The sequence below is a fragment of the Coregonus clupeaformis genome, chromosome 1, assembly GCF_020615455.1.
Source record: "Coregonus clupeaformis isolate EN_2021a chromosome 1, ASM2061545v1, whole genome shotgun sequence".
In the NCBI taxonomy this organism is placed as follows: domain Eukaryota; kingdom Metazoa; phylum Chordata; class Actinopteri; order Salmoniformes; family Salmonidae; genus Coregonus; species Coregonus clupeaformis.
The window spans coordinates 47,620,118-47,638,507 of NC_059192.1; the positions used below are offsets into that span (position 1 = coordinate 47,620,118).

The 18,390-nt window shown below is 42.1% G+C and overlaps 1 protein-coding gene across 2 annotated transcripts; it reads right to left on the bottom strand.

Annotated features, from left to right (window-relative positions):
- Positions 1-1,706: 1,706 nt before the first annotated feature.
- LOC121570056 (core histone macro-H2A.2) lies at positions 1,707-15,779 on the bottom strand. Of its 2 annotated transcripts, none has more exons than XM_041881522.1 (9): positions 15,608-15,779; positions 13,780-13,971; positions 13,177-13,283; positions 8,105-8,299; positions 7,876-7,983; positions 6,150-6,249; positions 5,971-6,060; positions 5,539-5,713; positions 1,707-2,306 (listed from the first exon to the last, which is right to left on the bottom strand). In XM_041881522.1, exons 2-9 carry the CDS (start codon positions 13,949-13,951, stop codon positions 2,141-2,143), a joined length of 1,113 nt encoding a protein of 370 aa, XP_041737456.1. In that variant the 5' UTR covers positions 13,952-13,971; positions 15,608-15,779; the 3' UTR covers positions 1,707-2,140. The 2 variants fall into 2 exon arrangements, with proteins under 2 accessions (XP_041737456.1, XP_041737445.1); XM_041881511.2 differs by having other exon boundaries at positions 7,876-7,986; positions 15,608-15,778.
- Positions 15,780-18,390: the final 2,611 nt, after the last annotated feature.

Consider the following 18,390-nt stretch of genomic DNA (forward strand, 5'->3'; position numbering starts at 1 on the left):
AGGATGTAAACAGATGAATTTACTCCAGTCAAACTGTCAGGGCACTGTCTTAAAACAAAAACAGAGCTATATCATAACTCTTTTATTGGAGGGTCGAAATGTAAGTGTACAGTAATATAAAGCATACATAGTTTCTATATTTCCAGTATAACATTTGGTGTCAGAGGTTTTTGAAAATAAATATATTATATGATATCCTGGGATTATAAATTAGCCTACAAATTGTCACAAGCTTGTTTGCTAATTTTTATTACAATGGCCCTAAAACACAAAAGAACAAAGATATGTTTTAAAACGACACTTTAAGTACTCTTAAGTACTTTAAATACTGTTATACCCAAGAGGGACAAAGGTGTGCATGGCTTGGCTTGGAAAGATGGATTTGAGATGCTGCCATTGCTAACAAGGGCAGCCCCTAGAACATTCCGAATGTGACGACTGGTCTGGCCTGGGTGTGTGGTTGGTTCGCTGTGTTCTGTGATGGTGGAACTCTGTACGTGTCAGCTTTTATCGATCAGGTTAGGAGAGTTTTATAGTAAGGTCTTAATGAGATTATTTAATGGAGTACAGTATTGCCTTTTGTCATTTGTATCCAGGTGTGTTTGTCATGTTTGTGTAATAAATGTTTTGTTGTCACATACACCGGATAGGTGCAGTGAAATGTGTTGTTTTACAGAGTCCACCATAGTAGTACAGTGCCCCTGGAGCAAATTAGGGTTAAGTGCCTTGCTCAAGGGCATATCGACAGATTTCTCCCCTTGTCAGCTCGGGTATTCGAACCAGCGACCTTTCGGTTACTGGCCCAACACTCTAAGCAACATGATGCATACAGCAATATTGGCCACTTAAGACTTGAGTAAGCATATTGCCATATTATATGACTTGACTTGAGCAGATTGAGCATAGACCGCAATCAGTAAATCTGGGACAAGCAGATCTTAAATTCAGTTTTAATTTTCAAGAGATGAGAAGATTGGTCCAGATCGTCTTTGCAAGTTTTCATACGGGACTACTTTATCCCACTTGACACAGTGAAAGTATTTTTGCATGTCACCGTCTGTACAGTAAGCAGTACAGTAATTTATGGATTGCAGAGGAGTTGGGACATTGGTATGTTGAAGTTAGAGCCTTGATCTTCCTATCAAACGATACTCATATCAGACATCTCACTGCATGTGATGATGGAAGAACGAACAATGGTTTTCAAAAGCCTCAACCACTTAGAAGAACACATCACGTGTCTCTTTTGAAAACCCAACGTGGTCGTTGTAACCTTCAATGCAGCTTATTTCTTGGCCGTTACCCCTATCAGTCTATAATCTTTTAATCGTATTTATTAATCTAGGAATGGGGTTGGATAATTAATACTCTCGTTGAAGCACAGTTGGGAGCAACTACTTCCAGGTCAGGTTACATTACTCTCCGAATCCACTGCCTTATGTCAGAAATCGCATTAGTCAATGAAGTGGAGCCCCTCTGTCAGGGGTGTCTTTTTGTAAGTCATTATGTTCATTTGTTGTACTGCATTGTTAGGTATACCAGGAGCTAATTCTTGAGTGAACAGGAAATTACATGAATATAATGTATATATAAAGAAAAGGTAATGTACTTTTTACAATGTAATAAATCAAATGTAATGAAACTGGGTTGCTGTCTTATTCATGGGTGTTTAGTAAATTATGCATCAATCAAATCACAGTTGGATCTGTGGTGTAAAACATCTTGATTTTTATTTCAAAGCAGAATGAGAAACACTTTTTTTCTTAGTAAACTAACTGTATCAGAAACTACATAGGGATTCTGGCAGAAAAAACAACCGTTAAAATTGTCTTTGTACATGGAATGTAAAAACAATATCAGTAAATAAGGGATACGAATGACAAGCCATGGGGATTATTAACTTAATCTAGTCTAAAAATAATGCAATCCCGTAAAAGGAAGACGGTAACATAAATGCATACAGTACTTCACTCACAAAACATTTTTGGAACACCTTCCGAGGGCTATCCAATGTCATCAAAAACACCTACATACAGCATCTTCCATCACACTATACCAGCTGCAAAAACAAAAATCCATCTGAAATACAACTGCAACTGTTAAAAAAACACCCCAAATCTAGCATCTCTTTAGCTCTTCTTCACTTGGCATCAAGCTTGGCCATTTCCTGAAGGTATATTCCGATGCTCTCGCTGTCAAACAGTACAAAGTAAATGTTTTTCAGGGAAGAGGTCGTTGCAGAGACAAAATGGTTGGATATTGCCTTGAGGATCAGCTGGGCGGCTGTTTGCTTTGGGAATCCATTCCTAGAACCAGGAGAGATGCACAGATGTGGGCTCAATCTCAATTTGTCTTTCTGAGATTCCTGCCTCCTGAACCTTATATAAAAAGGATAAAGGTTAAAGGTCACTCCCTGGACCTTTTTCTCAAATGCGTTTTAAGAAGGAATCTAGGAAAGATAAATTGAGAGCTCTGGTTCAGACTGCTGAGGCCCCTTTTTTTATTACTGGAAACCAAATGTATGAATTGCACCTTTAAAATAACATTAATGTTATCGTTAGTAAGCAGGTTTCCATCCAACCATTTTTGTGAGTCAAGTGCCTGTCGACAAAACAAAATACGCTAGATAAAGGTGAATCTTTTTGGGGGCTGTGATTCGATTATGCAACCAATTCCGGTGGAAACAATTTATTGTGCAATTGTTGATAGAATATTGTTGAGGTAAATTTGCAGTCCTGTAATGATAGGTTGTGTGGTCCTCCCACTACAATTTGAAAAAGCATGCAGATTAGGCTACAGATTAAATAAATTACGATAAACTTCACAGGTTGGTGAAAGTGCATGATAAGCTTAATGCCTAGTTTCCAATCTATATCAAGGGTCTTATTTTATGCTGGTGACATGATGATTGGTGCTTGCCTGCCAATTGACAAATAAAAACGATCTTATTCATAATTTCATCATGTAGGCTTACCCTCTGCACTGTATCGGCGAGCTGTTGACTAGAGCGCATGCCGAGACCTGAGTGGGTACATTTGCTGTTTATCGCAGACTTTTTGTGCCAAAACCTTCGACCGAGTTAAAAACGTGATGGAAACAAATAGAATTTCAGTTTTTTATTCAGTAAATTAAAAAGTTAAATGCGTTTTGTGTGCACAACGTTATTACGCACAGCCTTGTTGCTGCAGCAGTGCTTTTCCATCAAACTGGCTTCTTGCGAACAAGGCTGTGCGTAATAACGTTGTGCACACAAAACGCACGTAACTTTTTAATTTACTGAATAAAAAACGGATTCTATTTGTTTCCATCACGTTTTTAACTCGGTCGAAGGTTTTGACACAAAAAGTCTGCGATAAACAGCAAATGTACCCACTCAGGTCTCGGCATGCGCTCTAGTCAACAGCTCGCCGATACAGATGTCTTATCTTCATTTTATAATTTTGATAGGCTACAGCAGGCTATATGTAGCATACAGCTGCATTTCAAATACACTTGTACACTGCTCAAAAAAATTAAGGGAACACTTAAACAACACATCCTAGATCTGAATGAATGAAATAATCTTATTAAATACTTTTTTCTTTACATAGTTGAATGTGCTGACAACAAAATCACACAAAAATTATCAATGGAAATCAAATGTATCAACCCATGGAGGTCTGGATTTGGAGTCACCCTCAAAATTAAAGTGGAAAACCACACTACAGGCTGATCCAACTTTGATGTAATGTCCTTAAAACAAGTCAAAATGAGGCTCAGTAGTGTGTGGCCTCCACGTGCCTGTATGACCGCCCTACAACGCCTGGGCATGCTCCTGATGAGGTGGCGGATGGTCTCCTGAGGGATCTCCTCCCAGACCTGGACTAAAGCATCCGCCAACTCCTGGACAGTCTGTGGTGCAATGTGGCGTTGGTGGATGGAGCGAGACATGATGTCCCAGATGTGCTCAATTAGATTCAGGTCTGGGGAACGGGCGGGCCAGTCCATAGCATCAATGCCTTCCTCTTGCAGGAACTGCTGACACACTCCAGCCACATGAGGTCTAGCATTGTCTTGCATTAGGAGGAACCCAGGGCCAACCGCACCAGCATATGGTCTCACAACGGGTCTGAGGATCTCATCTCGGTACCTAATGGCAGTCAGGCTACCTCTGGCGAGCACATGGAGGGCTGTGCGGCCCCCCAAAGAAATGCCACCCCACACCATGACTGACCCACTGCCAAACCGGTCATGCTGGAGGATGTTGCAGGCAGCAGAACGTTCTCCACGGCGTCTCCAGACTCTGTCATGTCTGTCACGTGCTCAGTGTGAACCTGCTTTCATCTGTGAAGAGCACAGGGCGCCAGTGGCGAATTTGCCAATCTTGGTGTTCTCTGGCAAATGCCAAACGTCCTGCACGGTGTTGGGCTGTAAGCACAACCCCCACCTGTGGACGTCGGGCCCTCATACCACCCTCATGGAGTCTGTTTCTGACCGTTTGAGCAGACACATGCACATTTGTGGCCTGCTGGAGGTCATTTTGCAGGGCTCTGGCAGTGCTCCGCCTGCTCCTCCTTGCACAAAGGCGGAGGTAGCGGTCCTGCTGCTGGGTTGTTGCCCTCCCTACGGCCTCCTCCACGTCTCCTGATGTACTGGCCTGTCTCCTGGTAGCGCCTCCATGCTCTGGACACTACGCTGACAGACACAGCAAACCTTCTTGCCACAGCTCGCATTGATGTGCCATCCTGGATGAGCTGCACTACCTGAGCCACTTGTGTGGGTTGTAGACTCCGTCTCATGCTACCACTAGAGTGAAAGCACCGCCAGCATTCAAAAGTGACCAAAACATCAGCCAGGAAGCATAGGAACTGAGAAGTGGTCTGTGGTCACCACTTGCTAATTGCCTATAATTTCCACCTGTTGTCTATTCCATTTGCACAACAGCATGTGAAATTTGTCAATCAGTGTTGTTTCCTAAGTGGACAGTTTGATTTCACAGAAGTGTTATTGACTTGGAGTTACATTGTGTTGTTTAAGTGTTCCCTTTATTTTTTTGAGCAGTGTATTTCGTAGTGGAGACCAACATCTATCTTGTGTTATTAAGCTATATAAAACGACGGTTGTTGATGTGTATGGCTGCATTTTAGATACATTTTGAATGTTGCAGTACTAGGACATTCTGTCTGGTGCTTTAGTGTTTGAGCAAGCAAGAGAGGGAGAACTGTAGGTTTTCAGTGAATATGTAAATCACGAGGCTCATTTGAATTTGACAGAGTGATCAAATCAAGATGCGGCATCTGTATGGACATATTATTTTGTGTGAATAAGAATATTCACTTGAATATCTTTTGATACATTTATGGAAACCTAGCTCCTGGTATAGATTTAAAGCATCATACTGGCTGTATTTCTGTATGATGACAATTATATATTTTGAAAACTTGATTGCTGACATGAAAAACATTTTGGGACTATATCAACAATGGACTAATTAAACAAATACCAAAAGATAGTTTTTGGGTGGAATTTTCCTTTAAAGCTGTAGTTGAATAGTCTCACCGGCCAGCAGGAAGTGAGGGGAAGGCCACAGACTTCAGTTTCTTCTCCTCTGCAGCAGAGAGACAGGCCTTGACAGTTTTCTCCAGCTGGTCCTCACACTTCTCTGAGCCCCACTGAGGGATGTTACAGTGGATGACGAAACGAGCTGGCATCCCACTGGCCTGACTCACCGCAACTACAGGAGGAAGACACACGCACTGATGTTTCGCTCTTCATTTGTAGGTTTAAATGTAGCATTGACAGTGTACTATAAGGTGGGTTTTGAAGTTAGGTGGGTGAGTGAGGTGAGACAATATGTTTCAATCAAGTGGATTATGCTACATTTGGGTCTTTGGATAAGCACATTCAGTAATTGCATCATTTCATTACCATGCAAAAGAAAAACCTCTCCAACCTTTCATCCAGCAGATTTGACATTAGGTGTCTCCATACCTGATGCTACCTCCAGAGGTCCCTGTGCTTTCCTCAGTTCTTTCACTGCCTCTAAGAAGTCCCGCCCACCTGCCTTCTCCAGGGCATTGCCTGCAGACAAGAGCACACAACAGGTAAGAGAGTAAAAAATATAATGGGCTGTGAAGCTTTCAAAAGACAAGCAGGTCTGACATCCTCACCCACTCCCTCTTTGAGGTCCATCTCAGCATTTGTGGGGTTGATGATTCCCTCCACCTTGATGGTTCCAATCTTGCTAATTTCACTCTCTGTTAGTGAAAGCTGTTTAAGGGGATATAGAGTTGACGTTATAACAAAATTACTAAGAAACTTGATGCATACATGTCACTTATTGCCAAAGTGTATAACTGAGGTACACTACATGACCAAAAGTATGTGGACACCTGCTCGTCAAACATCTCATTCCAGTTGAGTTGGTCCCCCCTTTGCTGCTATAACAGCCTCCACTCTTCTGGGAAGGCTTTCAACTAGATGTTGGAACATTACTGCGGGGACTTGCTTCCATTCAGCCACGAGCATTAGTGAGGTCGGGCACTGATGTTGGGCGATTAGGCCTGGCTCGCAGTCGGCGTTCCAATTCATCCCAAAGGTGTTCGATGGGGTTGAGGTCAGGTCTCTGTGCAGGCCAGTCAAGTTCTTCCACACTGATCTCGACAACCCATTTCTGTATGGTCCTTGCTTAGTGCACGGGGGCATGGTAATGCTGAAACAGGAAAGGGCCTTCCCCAAACTGTTGCCACAAAGTTGGAAGCACAGAATCATCTGGTCCTCTGTAGCTCAGCTGGTAGAGCACGGCGCTTGTAACGCCAAGGTAGTGGGTTCGATCCCCGGGACCACCCATACACACAATAAAAAAAATGTATGCACGCATGACTGTAAGTCGCTTTGGATAAAAGCGTCTGCTAAATGGCATATTATTATTATTATTATCTAGAATGCCATTGTACGCTGTAGCGTTACGATTTCCCTTCACTGGAACTAACGGGCCTAGCCTGAACCATGAAAAACAGCCCCTGACCATTATTCCTCCTCCACCAAACTTTACAGTTGGCACTATGCATTTGGGCAGGTAGGGTTCTCCCGGCATCCGCCAAACCCAGATTCATCCGTCGGACTGCCAGATGGTGAAGCGTGATTCATCACTCCAGTTTCCACTGAGTCCAAATGCATAGTGCCAACTGTAAAGTTTGGTGCAGGAGGAATAATGGTCAGGGGCTGTTTTTCATGGTTCAGGCTAGGCACGTTAGTTCATGGTTCAGGCTAGGCCCGTTAGTTCAGCCACGAGCAAATGAGTCCTTCATGAATTGGCATTGCGCATGGTGATCTTAAACTTGTGTGTGGCTGCTCAACCATGGAAACCCAATTCATGAAGCTCCCGACGAACAGTTGTTGTGCTGACGTTGCTTCCAAAGGCAGTTTGGAACTCTGTAGTGAGTGTTGCAACCGAGGACAGACGATTTTTACGCACTGCGCGCTTCAGCACCCAGTGATCCCGTTCTGTGAGCTTGTGTGGCCTACCACTTTGCGGCTGAGCAGTTGTTGTTCCTAGACGTTTCCACTTCACAATAACAGCACTTATAGTTGACAGGGTCAGCTCTAGCAGGGCAGACATTTGACGAACTGACTTGTTGGAAAGGTGGCATCCTATGACAGTGCCACGTTGAAAGTCACTGAGCTCTTCAGTACGGGCCATTCTACTGCCAATGTTTGTCTATGGAGATTGCATGGCTGTGTGCTCGATTTTATACACCTGTCCGCAATGGGTGTGGCTGAAATAGCTGAATCCACTCATTTATAGGGGTGTCCACATACTTTTGTATATATAGTGTATCTTTACAATAGGTGTCACAGAATGACAGTTTTGTCATAACTGACATGACATGATACCTTTTGTCCAAGGAACAGGCTTTTCGCTGAGAGGATAGTGAATCCATCGCCTGGTCCATCTTCCACTGTTGAGTTGGCTACGACAGTTTCTTTTTCGTTTTCTGTGCTCTTCTTTTCATAGAATCAAAGAAAAACAGAACATACTCATCCTTCTTATAACACTATAACAAACACATTGACAAATTGAGATGTTTGCCGTCATTCACGAAGCCCATTCATGTGTACTGACCCTTGGCTTGCGGCCTGGTTTGCCTTTGCCTTTTTTGGTGGTGGGTTTCTTGATGCTCTTGACGCGTTCCGCCCTCTTCTCTGGCACGGTCACCTGAGTGTCCACTTTCACTCGGCTGCCCCTCTTCTTGGACAATAGCTCCGGGTGGATACGAGGCAGGACCCCTCCGTTTGATATGGTCACCCCTCGGAGAAGCTGAGAGAGGCCAAAGAACAGGTGAATTAGTTTACTTTTCAATAGATATTCAGTCTATCATTGGTCAAGTTCTTTGCTCTGAGAAATACTTTACTAGTCAAGTGGTGAAATCCTGCTAAAATGATAAAGAACATTGTCTATTAAGTGTAATTAGTTCATCACTATTTTCTCCCCAGTCCCCACTTATTTGAATGCAAGCTGAATGTCCCCACTGCCTATAAAACATTAAATATGTTGGAGTGCATTGAGCATATAACCTTTGACAGTTACAGTGCTGTGAAAAATTACATAATAACACAACAATTATACTTATTTAATAAACAAAGTTACGCAAGACCCAATGCCCCTGTGTGAAAAAGTAATTGCTCCCTTACAATCAATAACTGGTTGTGCCACCTTTTAACTGCAATGACTCCAACAAAACGCTTCCTGTAGTTGTTGATCAGTCTCATGTCGCTGTGGAGGAATTTTGGCCCACTCTTGCATGCAGAGCTGCTTTAACTCAGCGACATTTGTGGGTTTTCAAGCATGAACTGCTCGTTTCAAGTCCTTCCACAGCATCTCAATTGGGATTAGGTCTGGACTTTGACTAGGCCATTGCAAAACTTCAAATGTGTTGCTTTTTAGCCATTTCCATGTAGACTTGATTGTGTGTTTTGGATCATTGTCTTGCTGCATGACCCAGCTGCGCTTCAGCTCACAGACAGATGGCCTGACATTCTACTGTAGAATTCTCTGATACAGAGTAGAATTCATGGTTCCTTCTATTAAGGCAAGTCGTCCAGGTCCTGAGGCAGCAAAGTATCCCCAAACCATCACACTTTCTTACTGTGGAATGCAGTGATTGGTTTTTGCCAGGCATATTGGGACCCATGTCGTCCAAAAAGTATTGATGATCTTCCAGGTGCTTTTTGGCAAACTTTAGTCAACTTTTTGGAGGACATGAGTCCCATTATGCCTGCTGGAAACCAAACACTGCATTCCACAGTAAGAACCTCATACCAACGATCAAGCATGGTGGTGGTAGTGTGATGGTTTGGGGATGCTCAGAGAATTCTACAGGAGAATGTCAGGCCAGCCGTCTGTGAGCAGAAGCTGAAGCACAGCTGGGTCATGCAGCAAGACAATGATCCAAAACACACAATCAAGTCTACATGAAAATGGCTAAAAAGCAACTAATTTGAAGTTTTGGAATGGCCTAGTCAAAGTCCAGTCCTAAACCCCAATTGAGATGTTGTGGCAGCACTTGAAACAAGCAGTTCATGCTTGAAAACCCACAAATGTCACTGAGTTAAAGCAGTTCTGCATGCAAGAGTGGGACAAAATTCCTCCACAGTGACTTGAGAGACTGATCAACAACTACAGGAAGCATTATGTTGCAGTCATTACAGCTAAATGTGGCACAATCAGTTATTGATTGTAAGGGGGCAATTACTTTTTTCACACAGGGGAATTGGGTGTTGCGTAACTTTGTTAAATAAATAACCCAAAAAATGTATACTTATTTTATTTGTAAACTCAGGTTCCCTTTATCTAATATTAGGTTTTGGTTGAAGATCTGATAATTCAGTATCAAGAATATGCAAAAATAGAGAAAATCAGAAAGGAGGCAAATACTTTTTCATAGCACTGTATGTCTTGTCAGGATTTGGGGCCTCAATAAAAAAAAATTCCACTTGGGGTTAACCAAGAAGCAGTGGCAGTTCATGCCTGATGATGCCATACAGATGCCATATGGCGTCAACTGCACCTTCCTGAACCCTTAGACCAGGGGTGTCAAACGTCCGGCCCGCAAACGGGTTTAATCCGGCCCGCGAGATGATTTTGTAAAGTATAAAAATGAGCCGCAATTTTTCAATAAAAGAAACTGCTGTTCCAATTGTGTCCACTGGATGGCGCAATAGCAATTGTGTTAAGCAAGCAAACTGTTTATACCGGGGCAGAGCAAATAGGTCAAGCAAGTGCAGCCAGTCCGGATGAGCTACTTTGTTTTGCCCGCGATATTTATTACGGCTTCTACTTTTAACATTATGTGCTTTGGCACCCTCATTGCCCCAATATGTCTCTGTCAAAAAATAGAAAAGTGGACGCAGAGTGTTCCAAGAAAAATTGTCATCCTTCTATTTATTCACGGAATTTAATGGGAAAGCTGTATGTTTGGTGTGTTCACAGCATGTTGCAGTGCTGAAAGAATATAACCTTCGTCGCCACTATGTGAGTCTTCATGCCGACAAATATGACAACTTTCAAGGACAGCGGAGAAGAGAGAAGGTGAATGAACTGTTGGCGAGTCTGAAGAAACAGCAGTCTGTGTTTACTCACAGCCGAGAGATCAGTGGCGCTGCAGGGAAAGCTAGCTACCTCATTGCTAATGAAATCGCAGTGGCTTCAAAACCATTTAGTGAGGGTGAATTTGTAAAAACATGCATGATGAAGGCAGCAGAGATTGGTGCTTTTCAGGGCACACAGGCTTTTGCAAATATCAGCCTGACAAGAAACACAGTTGCAGACAGGATTTCCGATCTTTCAGTGGATTTGGACAGCCAGTTGAAGCAAAAAGTAAAGTAATTTATTGCGTTTTCGGTTGCAATTGATGAAAGCACGGACATTACAGATGTTGCACAACTGGCCATTTTCATCCACAGAGTTGATGACACATTGACCGTCACAGAGGAGTTCGTGGAGTTGGTGCCGATGACAGATACAACGACAGCAGCTGATATTTTCACTGCACTCGTCAGCGCGCTGGACAGGGTCGGAGTGGACTGGTCCCGCGCTGTCAGCCTGGCTACAGATGGTGCGCCCTCAATGATGGGGAAAAAAGCAGGCGTTATGACAAAGTTCAGAGAGAGAGAAAGTGCAATCTGCAAATGGAGGACGTGATTTTTGGACTTTTCACTGTATTTTGCACCAGGAGGCTTTGTGTTGCAAGTCATTAAAGATGGATAACGTCATGAAGGTGGTCATCCAAACTGTTAATTTCATCCGATCCAGAAGCCTGAATCAACGTCAGTTTGACAGCCTTCTCAGAGAGAAAGACCACATCTATGGCCTGCCATACCACACTGAGGTAAGATGGTTAAGCCGAGGTGCTGTGCTGAGGCGTTTCTTTGATTTATGAGAAGAAATTGAACAGTTCATGGAAGAAAAGGGCAAACCAGTGTTAGAATTTCATTCCGCAGAATGGATGCAGGACCTTGCATTTATGGTGGATGTTACAGAGCACCTGAATAACTTGAACAAACAGCTGCAAGGGTGCAACAAAGTTGCCACGCAGTATTATGACAGCATACGTTCTTTCAAGTTGAAGCTGTCATTGTGGGAGACGCAACTCGCCGGTGGTGATGCAGCTCACTTCCCCTGTCTGAAAAATGTGTGCGCGACCCAACATGTGGCAGACATGAAGCGGTTCAAAGATAAAATAACGGGACTGTTAAGGGAGTTTGAGCAACGCTTTCAGATTTTTGGTGAACTGGAGAAAGACTTCAACGTTTTTTGTTCGCCATTAAAGCGTGAATCCCTCTGATCTGCCCGTCAGCATCCAACTTGAAATAATATACTTGCAGTGTGACTCGGATTTGAAGGGCAAATTTGCCGCAGCTGGCTTGGACACATTTTATCAGAATCTCTTGCCAGGTTACCCCCAACTTGACAGCCCTTGCTGCAAAACTGTTGTGCATGTTTGGAACCACATATCTTTGTGAGCAAGTTCTCTGTAATGAGCATAAATAAAACAAAGCTGCGCTCAAGGCTCACGCACAAGCACTTGAATCACATCCTGAAGTTGGCTGCCACTCAGGATGTGACGCCTGATATTGATGCGCTGGTGAAAGCTAAAAGATGCCAGGTATCAGGAGTCAAATAAACTATGCAACCCCACTTAAAGTGCTGCATGAGACACCCTGATATAGTTCTGTGATCTGTGATATACTTCTGTGAATCACTGAGGCATTGTGTGTTTGTGTGTTGTTTGTCCTCAGAATTTCAAATAACTTGAGGTGTTTTATGATTAATAGTGATGTTGTGCTTTTGGACACACTGTCCTCAGGCTCCAGCTTTATGTGGTCCTCTGTAGCTCAGCTGGTAGAGCACGGCGCTTGTAACGCCAAGGTAGTGGGTTCGATCCCCGGGACCACCCATACACAAAAATGTATGCACGCATGACTGTAAGTCGCTTTGGATAAAAGTGTCTGCTAAATGGCATATTATATTATTATTATTATTATGTTTATATGTTTTTATGTTGATGTGCTATTGTTTTTAATTGATTTTTTTTTATTTGTATATTTAACCTATTCTTGACTCTGTGGTTCTTGCACTTGTTTGGGGAACAGGATTTCATTATTTGTATCTACATTTCTGCCTGAGAAATGACACCCTGATATAGTTCTGTGATCTGTGAAACAGTTCTGTGAATCACTGAGGCATTGTGTGTTTGTGTGTTCTTTTTCTTTAGAATTTTCAAATAAACTTGAGGTGTTTTATGATTAATAGTGATGTTGTGCTTGTACTATTTTGGACACACTGTCCTCAGGCTCCAGCTTTATGTTTTATGTTGATAGTATTAAAACAAAGAAAACAATCTGAAGTTGTTGTTTTTAAGTTATATATACCATGATTTTACCGGTCCGGCCCACTTGGGAATATATTTTCCTCCATGTGGCCCCTGAGCTAAAATGAGTTTGACACCCCTGCCTTAGACAAAGGGACTACTTTCATCATAGTTTCATGGATCCCTATTAGGCACTGAAATATACTGCAATATAATATAGTGTAACGATGATGCAATGAAATAGAACAACAAACACTGACTTTGCTGAGTTCATCATAGGACATTTTCTAAATGTTTGTCAATTTTAATGGGAATAATACTGTACCTGGTTGAGCTCCTCGTCGTTGGCTACAGCCAGTTTAATGTGCCGAGGAGTTATTCTGCCTTTTTTGTTGTCCCTTGCTGCATTTCCTGCCAACTCCAAAATCTCAGCTAAACAAATAAAATGTCATTAGAAAATCTTCAGACAAAGTATTCATATACTGAACAAAAATACAGTGCATTCGGAAAGTATTCAGACCCCTTGACTTTTTCCACATTTTGTTACGTTACTGCCTTATTCTAAAATGGATTAAGTTGTTGTTTTTTTCTCATCAAGGTGCACCTGTGTAATGATCATACTGTTTAATCAGCTTCTTGACATGCCACACATCAGGTGGATGAATTATCTTGGCAAAGGAGAAATGCTCACTAACAGGGATGTAAACAAATATATGCACAACATTTGAGAGAAATAAGCTTTTTGTGCGTATGGACAATGTCTGGGATCTTTTATTTCAGCTCATGAAACATGGGACTAACACTCTACATGTTGCGTTTATATTTTGTATTCAGTATATATTTTAGATAAAAAATTTCCTGTTATATTGGACAGACAACTGAATTGAAGAAAGATGTGTGTGTGTTTTCACTCAGGTGAGACGCCAACCTGCCAGGTACTCTATGACGGCTGCCATGTAGACGGGTGCCCCCATGCCGATGCGGTACTTGTGGGTCCCTGTGCGTAGATACCTCATCATCCTCCCCACAGGAAAGATGACCCCTGCTCTGGCGGAGCGGGACAGTTTGGTGGTCTTCTTCTTCCCTCCTCGGGCTGACATCTTGCCTCAGCTACGTCTACCTGGGGAGGACAACAGTCCATTTAACATGGTTAGTGTTAAGGATGGTTAAGTGGTCCTCTGTAGCTCAGCTGGTAGAGCACGGCGCTTGTAACGCCAAGGTAGTGGGTTCGATCCCCGGGACCACCCATACACAAAAATGTATGCACGCATGACTGTAAGTCGCTTTGGATAAAAGCGTCTGCTAAATGGCATATTATTATTATTATTATTATTATAAGGATGGAGATTGAATCTCCGTTAAATGGGTCATTTGTACTGTACATGCAGCGATGAACCAATTGAAATACACTAGACAGCAATGTGCAAAACTGTTAATAATTACCAGCTGTTTTGTTTGCCCAAAGGAATTTAATAAATACTAAATGTACTCCTCCAAAAGCTTGTATATGTGCCATGTTGAAGCTTCCATACATTGAAATGTTAATGACTAGACTAGAATCAGGTGTGTTTACATGTGGCATAACCAAGATAAGTCTGGGTGTGAGAAGTGGGAACTTGTCAGCAGGCTATATGATCAATAATTATTTAAATTAATAACACATGTATAAACAAATCTGCAGATCTGTGAACTTGAGAAACAAAGATTGAGATTCCAGGTTGAGATGTACAGAAGAGGCCTTTCAGGATCATATTGTCCTCATATAGGCCTATACCTTCACAGTTTGCAAAGCTGATAAGATCAGAGACTGAATAAAACTATCAAAGCACACTAACATATATCATTAGCAGACAATTCCAAAATACGATGCAATATAAGGCCTACAATATTTAAGAATTAAATTGCACTACATTGTTCAAAGGAATTGTAAAGTTGTAGGTGCCATTATAGGATTCATTTGATTAACGTATTAGTATTTATTATTTGTAAATACTTTTCAAGGTGAAGATAGGAAGGGTAGACAATTTAACTTTCCCAAAGGTAACTATGTAAACAAACTCAATAATACTGTACAGAAGACGGCCGCAGTGGCCTACAGACTCCAGTTTTGGAAATGGCATTTGCAATCTAAGACGCGACATATATTACTTCGAATGCATTGATTTGTGCATCTTGAATGCGTTTCGTATTCTCGATTGCCCCATGCACTTGAAAAATAAAAGAACAAAAGATCATGCCACCTAGTACAATGGCCTACTCGACGTACAGTAATTTTATTCATGTTTTTTAGTCAAATATGAAGGCTTAAGCTTAATTACAGATCCTAAACGACATAGCAATACTAAATGTACAAACAACCATGAATATGACAAATTACAAATGTTTATACATAGATGCTCCATTCTGCAGGAATAAAAATAACCCCTTGATACGTTTTTCTTCCTCCTATCGCCACAGGATTATGCACACTTAACTAGCTTATCTATCTAATCAATGGCCTTGCTTCAGTGGGTTGCCTATCCACTAGAAATCCGCGGCTGTTGTTCTCAAATAGAAATGTCTGGGACATCGGGCCATAACCTTTTTTGTAATTATGTTCCTCCCATGCTACAGCGCAACCCCCATTTTGTTTTCAATCCATTGGATGTGTAATCTCATCAGACATGGTCAGAAAGGAACGTTCTTTCGGAGACGCAGCTCGCCACAAAACGCAATAAACCGGATATGCGCGAGCGTGAAATTCTCCAAGTTTGTACCTGTTTGTCCTCCTTTACACGAATCGATGCAGGCCTGATCTTCCCTTTCGTAAATCTCCGAGGAATGGCTGTATTCGCTGTCCTTATGCGGATCCTGTTCATAAAAAAAACTACAACCACCGTACGTACATAGGCTACATAGGGGGCTGGCTCTACTACTACTGATGCTGCAAAGGGGAAAAATTAAGTCCGGGGAAAAATAGAATGAAAACGCCCCCTTAACATGGCTTCAAGGGGAGAAGAATGTTGGTTGAAAGGAACGCAATGTGCTTGAAGATATACAACTGAATTTGGCTTTGAATGCCTATATATGCCTATAGATCAGTTTGGAAAATGTGTAAATCATAAATTCTGGATACATATACATACACTCAGTGGCCAGTTTATTAGGTACACCCATCTTGTACGCGCCTCCAGAACAGCCTGAATTCTTCGGCATGGATTCTGCAAGGTGTGGCATACAAACGTTTTTCAATTGGTATCAAGGGACCTAACGTGTGTCAGGAAAACATTACACCACCAGCAGCTTGTACCATGGACTAATGCTGCTTAAGCCAAATCCTGACTCTGCCATCAGCATGAAGCAACAGGAACCGGTATTCGTCGGACCAGGTGATGTTTTTACACACCTCAATTGTCCAGTGTTTGTGATTGCTTGCCCACTGGAGCAGCTTCTTCTTGTTTTTAGCTGATAGGAGAGGAACCCGGTGTGGTCGTCTGCTGCGATAGCCCATCCGTGACAAGGACCGACGAGTTATGTGTTCCGAGATGCCGTTCTGCACACCACTATTGTACTGCGCCGTTATTTGCCTGTTTGTGGCCCGTCTGTTAATTTGCACGATTCTTGCCATTCTCCTTCGACCTCTCTGATCATCAAGCTGTTTTTGGCCACAGGACTGCCGCTGACTGGATGTTTTTTGTTTGTTGCACCATTCTCGGTAAACCATAGACACTGTCGTGGGTGAAAAGCCCAGAAGGCCGGCCGTTTCTGAGATACTGGAACCGGCGCGCCTGGCATCGACAATCATACCACGCTCAAAATCGCTTAAGTCATTTGTTTTGCCGCTTCTAACATTCAATCGAACAGTAACTGGATGCCTGTCTGCCTGCTTTATATAGCAAGCCACTGACACATAACTCACTGTCTGTAGGAGCTAACCATTTTCGTGAACGGGGTGGTGTACCTAATAAACTGTGTACATACAGTGCCTTTGGAAAGTATTTAGACCCTTTGACTTTTTCCAAATGTTATGTTACAGCCTTATTCTAAAATTGATTAAATAAATAAAAATCCTCAGCAATCTAAACACAATACCCCATAATGACAAAGTGAAAACAGGTTTTTAGAAATGTTACCAAATGTATTAAAAATATAAAACAGAAATACCTTATTTACATAAGTATTCAGACACTTTGGTATGAGACTCGAAATTGAGCTCCGGTGCATCCTGTTTCCATTGATCATCCTTGAGATGTTTCCGAGACAGGATTGTGTCGAAGGCACAGTTCTGGGGAAGGGTACCAAACATTTTTTGCAACATTGAAGGTCCCCAAGAACACAGTGCCCTCCATCATTCTTAAATGGAAGAACTTTAGAACTACCAAGACTCTTACTAGAGCTGGCCGCCCGGCCAAACTGAGCAATCGGGGGAGAAGGGCCTTGGTCAGGGAGGTGACTTTTCCAAGCTTAAAATAATAAACATTCAACATCATGGGCCATAAAAAGTTAAATACTTATTCCGCGTTCAAAACAACTGGAAACTCGGAACTGGGAAATCTTAGACTTCAGTGAGTTCAAGACAACTGGGAACTCTGGGGACTGGGAAAATATGGTCATCCAACTCAGAATTCCAAGAAGGGAACTCTGGCCTTTTTCTAAAGCTCCGACCTGAAGATCACTGACGTCATGATTCGACCTTGATTTTCTCCGAGTTCACAGTTGTCTTGAAAGTACCATAAATCCAGAGAATGCCAGACTTTGATGACAAAATATGCCCACGAAGGACCGTCGTGCCACCTTCCTGTTCAGGTGAGCACAGGACAAGGTGACTCCAAAAATGTATTGTATGCTGCTGCATAAATGATGTAAGATGCCAGGGAGATATGTATACTGTAGCTAAGAAAGTAATACTAAGTGTATGTTGTGTAGTAAGCTGTTAGTAGCCCATGTGCCTCACCCTAATAATTTGGTCCATTTCCCCCTCATAATTTAGCCTACTGTTCTGACTTGGTGGTGAACATGTAGCCTATAACCTGTTTTAGAGAAATGTAATCATTGAATATTGTAAGAGCTTTCATTGTCTGCTTATATGCCGCCGTTATTTATCCTTCGGTTCTGACTTGGTGTACAGGGAGAACACTGTAAGAACGGCCCATGTTCTGAATTCTGTCGCTGTCCATTTCAAAAGCGTTTAACAAATAGTTATATTGACTACGTCCGTCCTAGATCGCTCATTGTTTTAATCGAAATTACAGATTGCCTCTTATCCACTCTTCATCCCCTTATGCCATAGTTTGTACATCTTAATTGTCAGTAGAAACCACATTTGTTTAAGCAAGTCAGCCAAATCAGCTATGTTTTTTTTTTTTAAGTCAGTATACAGTGGGGAAAAAAAGTATTTAGTCAGCCACCAATTGTGCAAGTTCTCCCACTTAAAAAGATGAGAGAGACCTGTAATTTTCATCATAGGTACACGTCAACTATGACAGACAAAATGAGAATTTTTTTCTCCAGAAAATCACATTGTAGGATTTATAATGAATTTATTTGCAAATTATGGTGG

Bases quoted from the DNA above. Each gene is read 5' to 3' on its own strand.
- LOC121570056 (XM_041881511.2), bottom strand. From the start codon at position 13,951: ATGTCAGCCCGAGGAGGGAAGAAGAAGACCACCAAACTGTCCCGCTCC. The intron at 8,300-13,176 runs GTACAGTATTAT...GGCCTCTCTCAG, and splicing joins ACGACGAGGAGCTCAACCAG to CTTCTCCGAGGGGTGACCAT. The intron at 2,307-5,538 runs GTGAGACTATTC...TCCTGGTTCTAG, and splicing joins CCCTCACTTCCTGCTGGCCG to GAATGGATTCCCAAAGCAAA.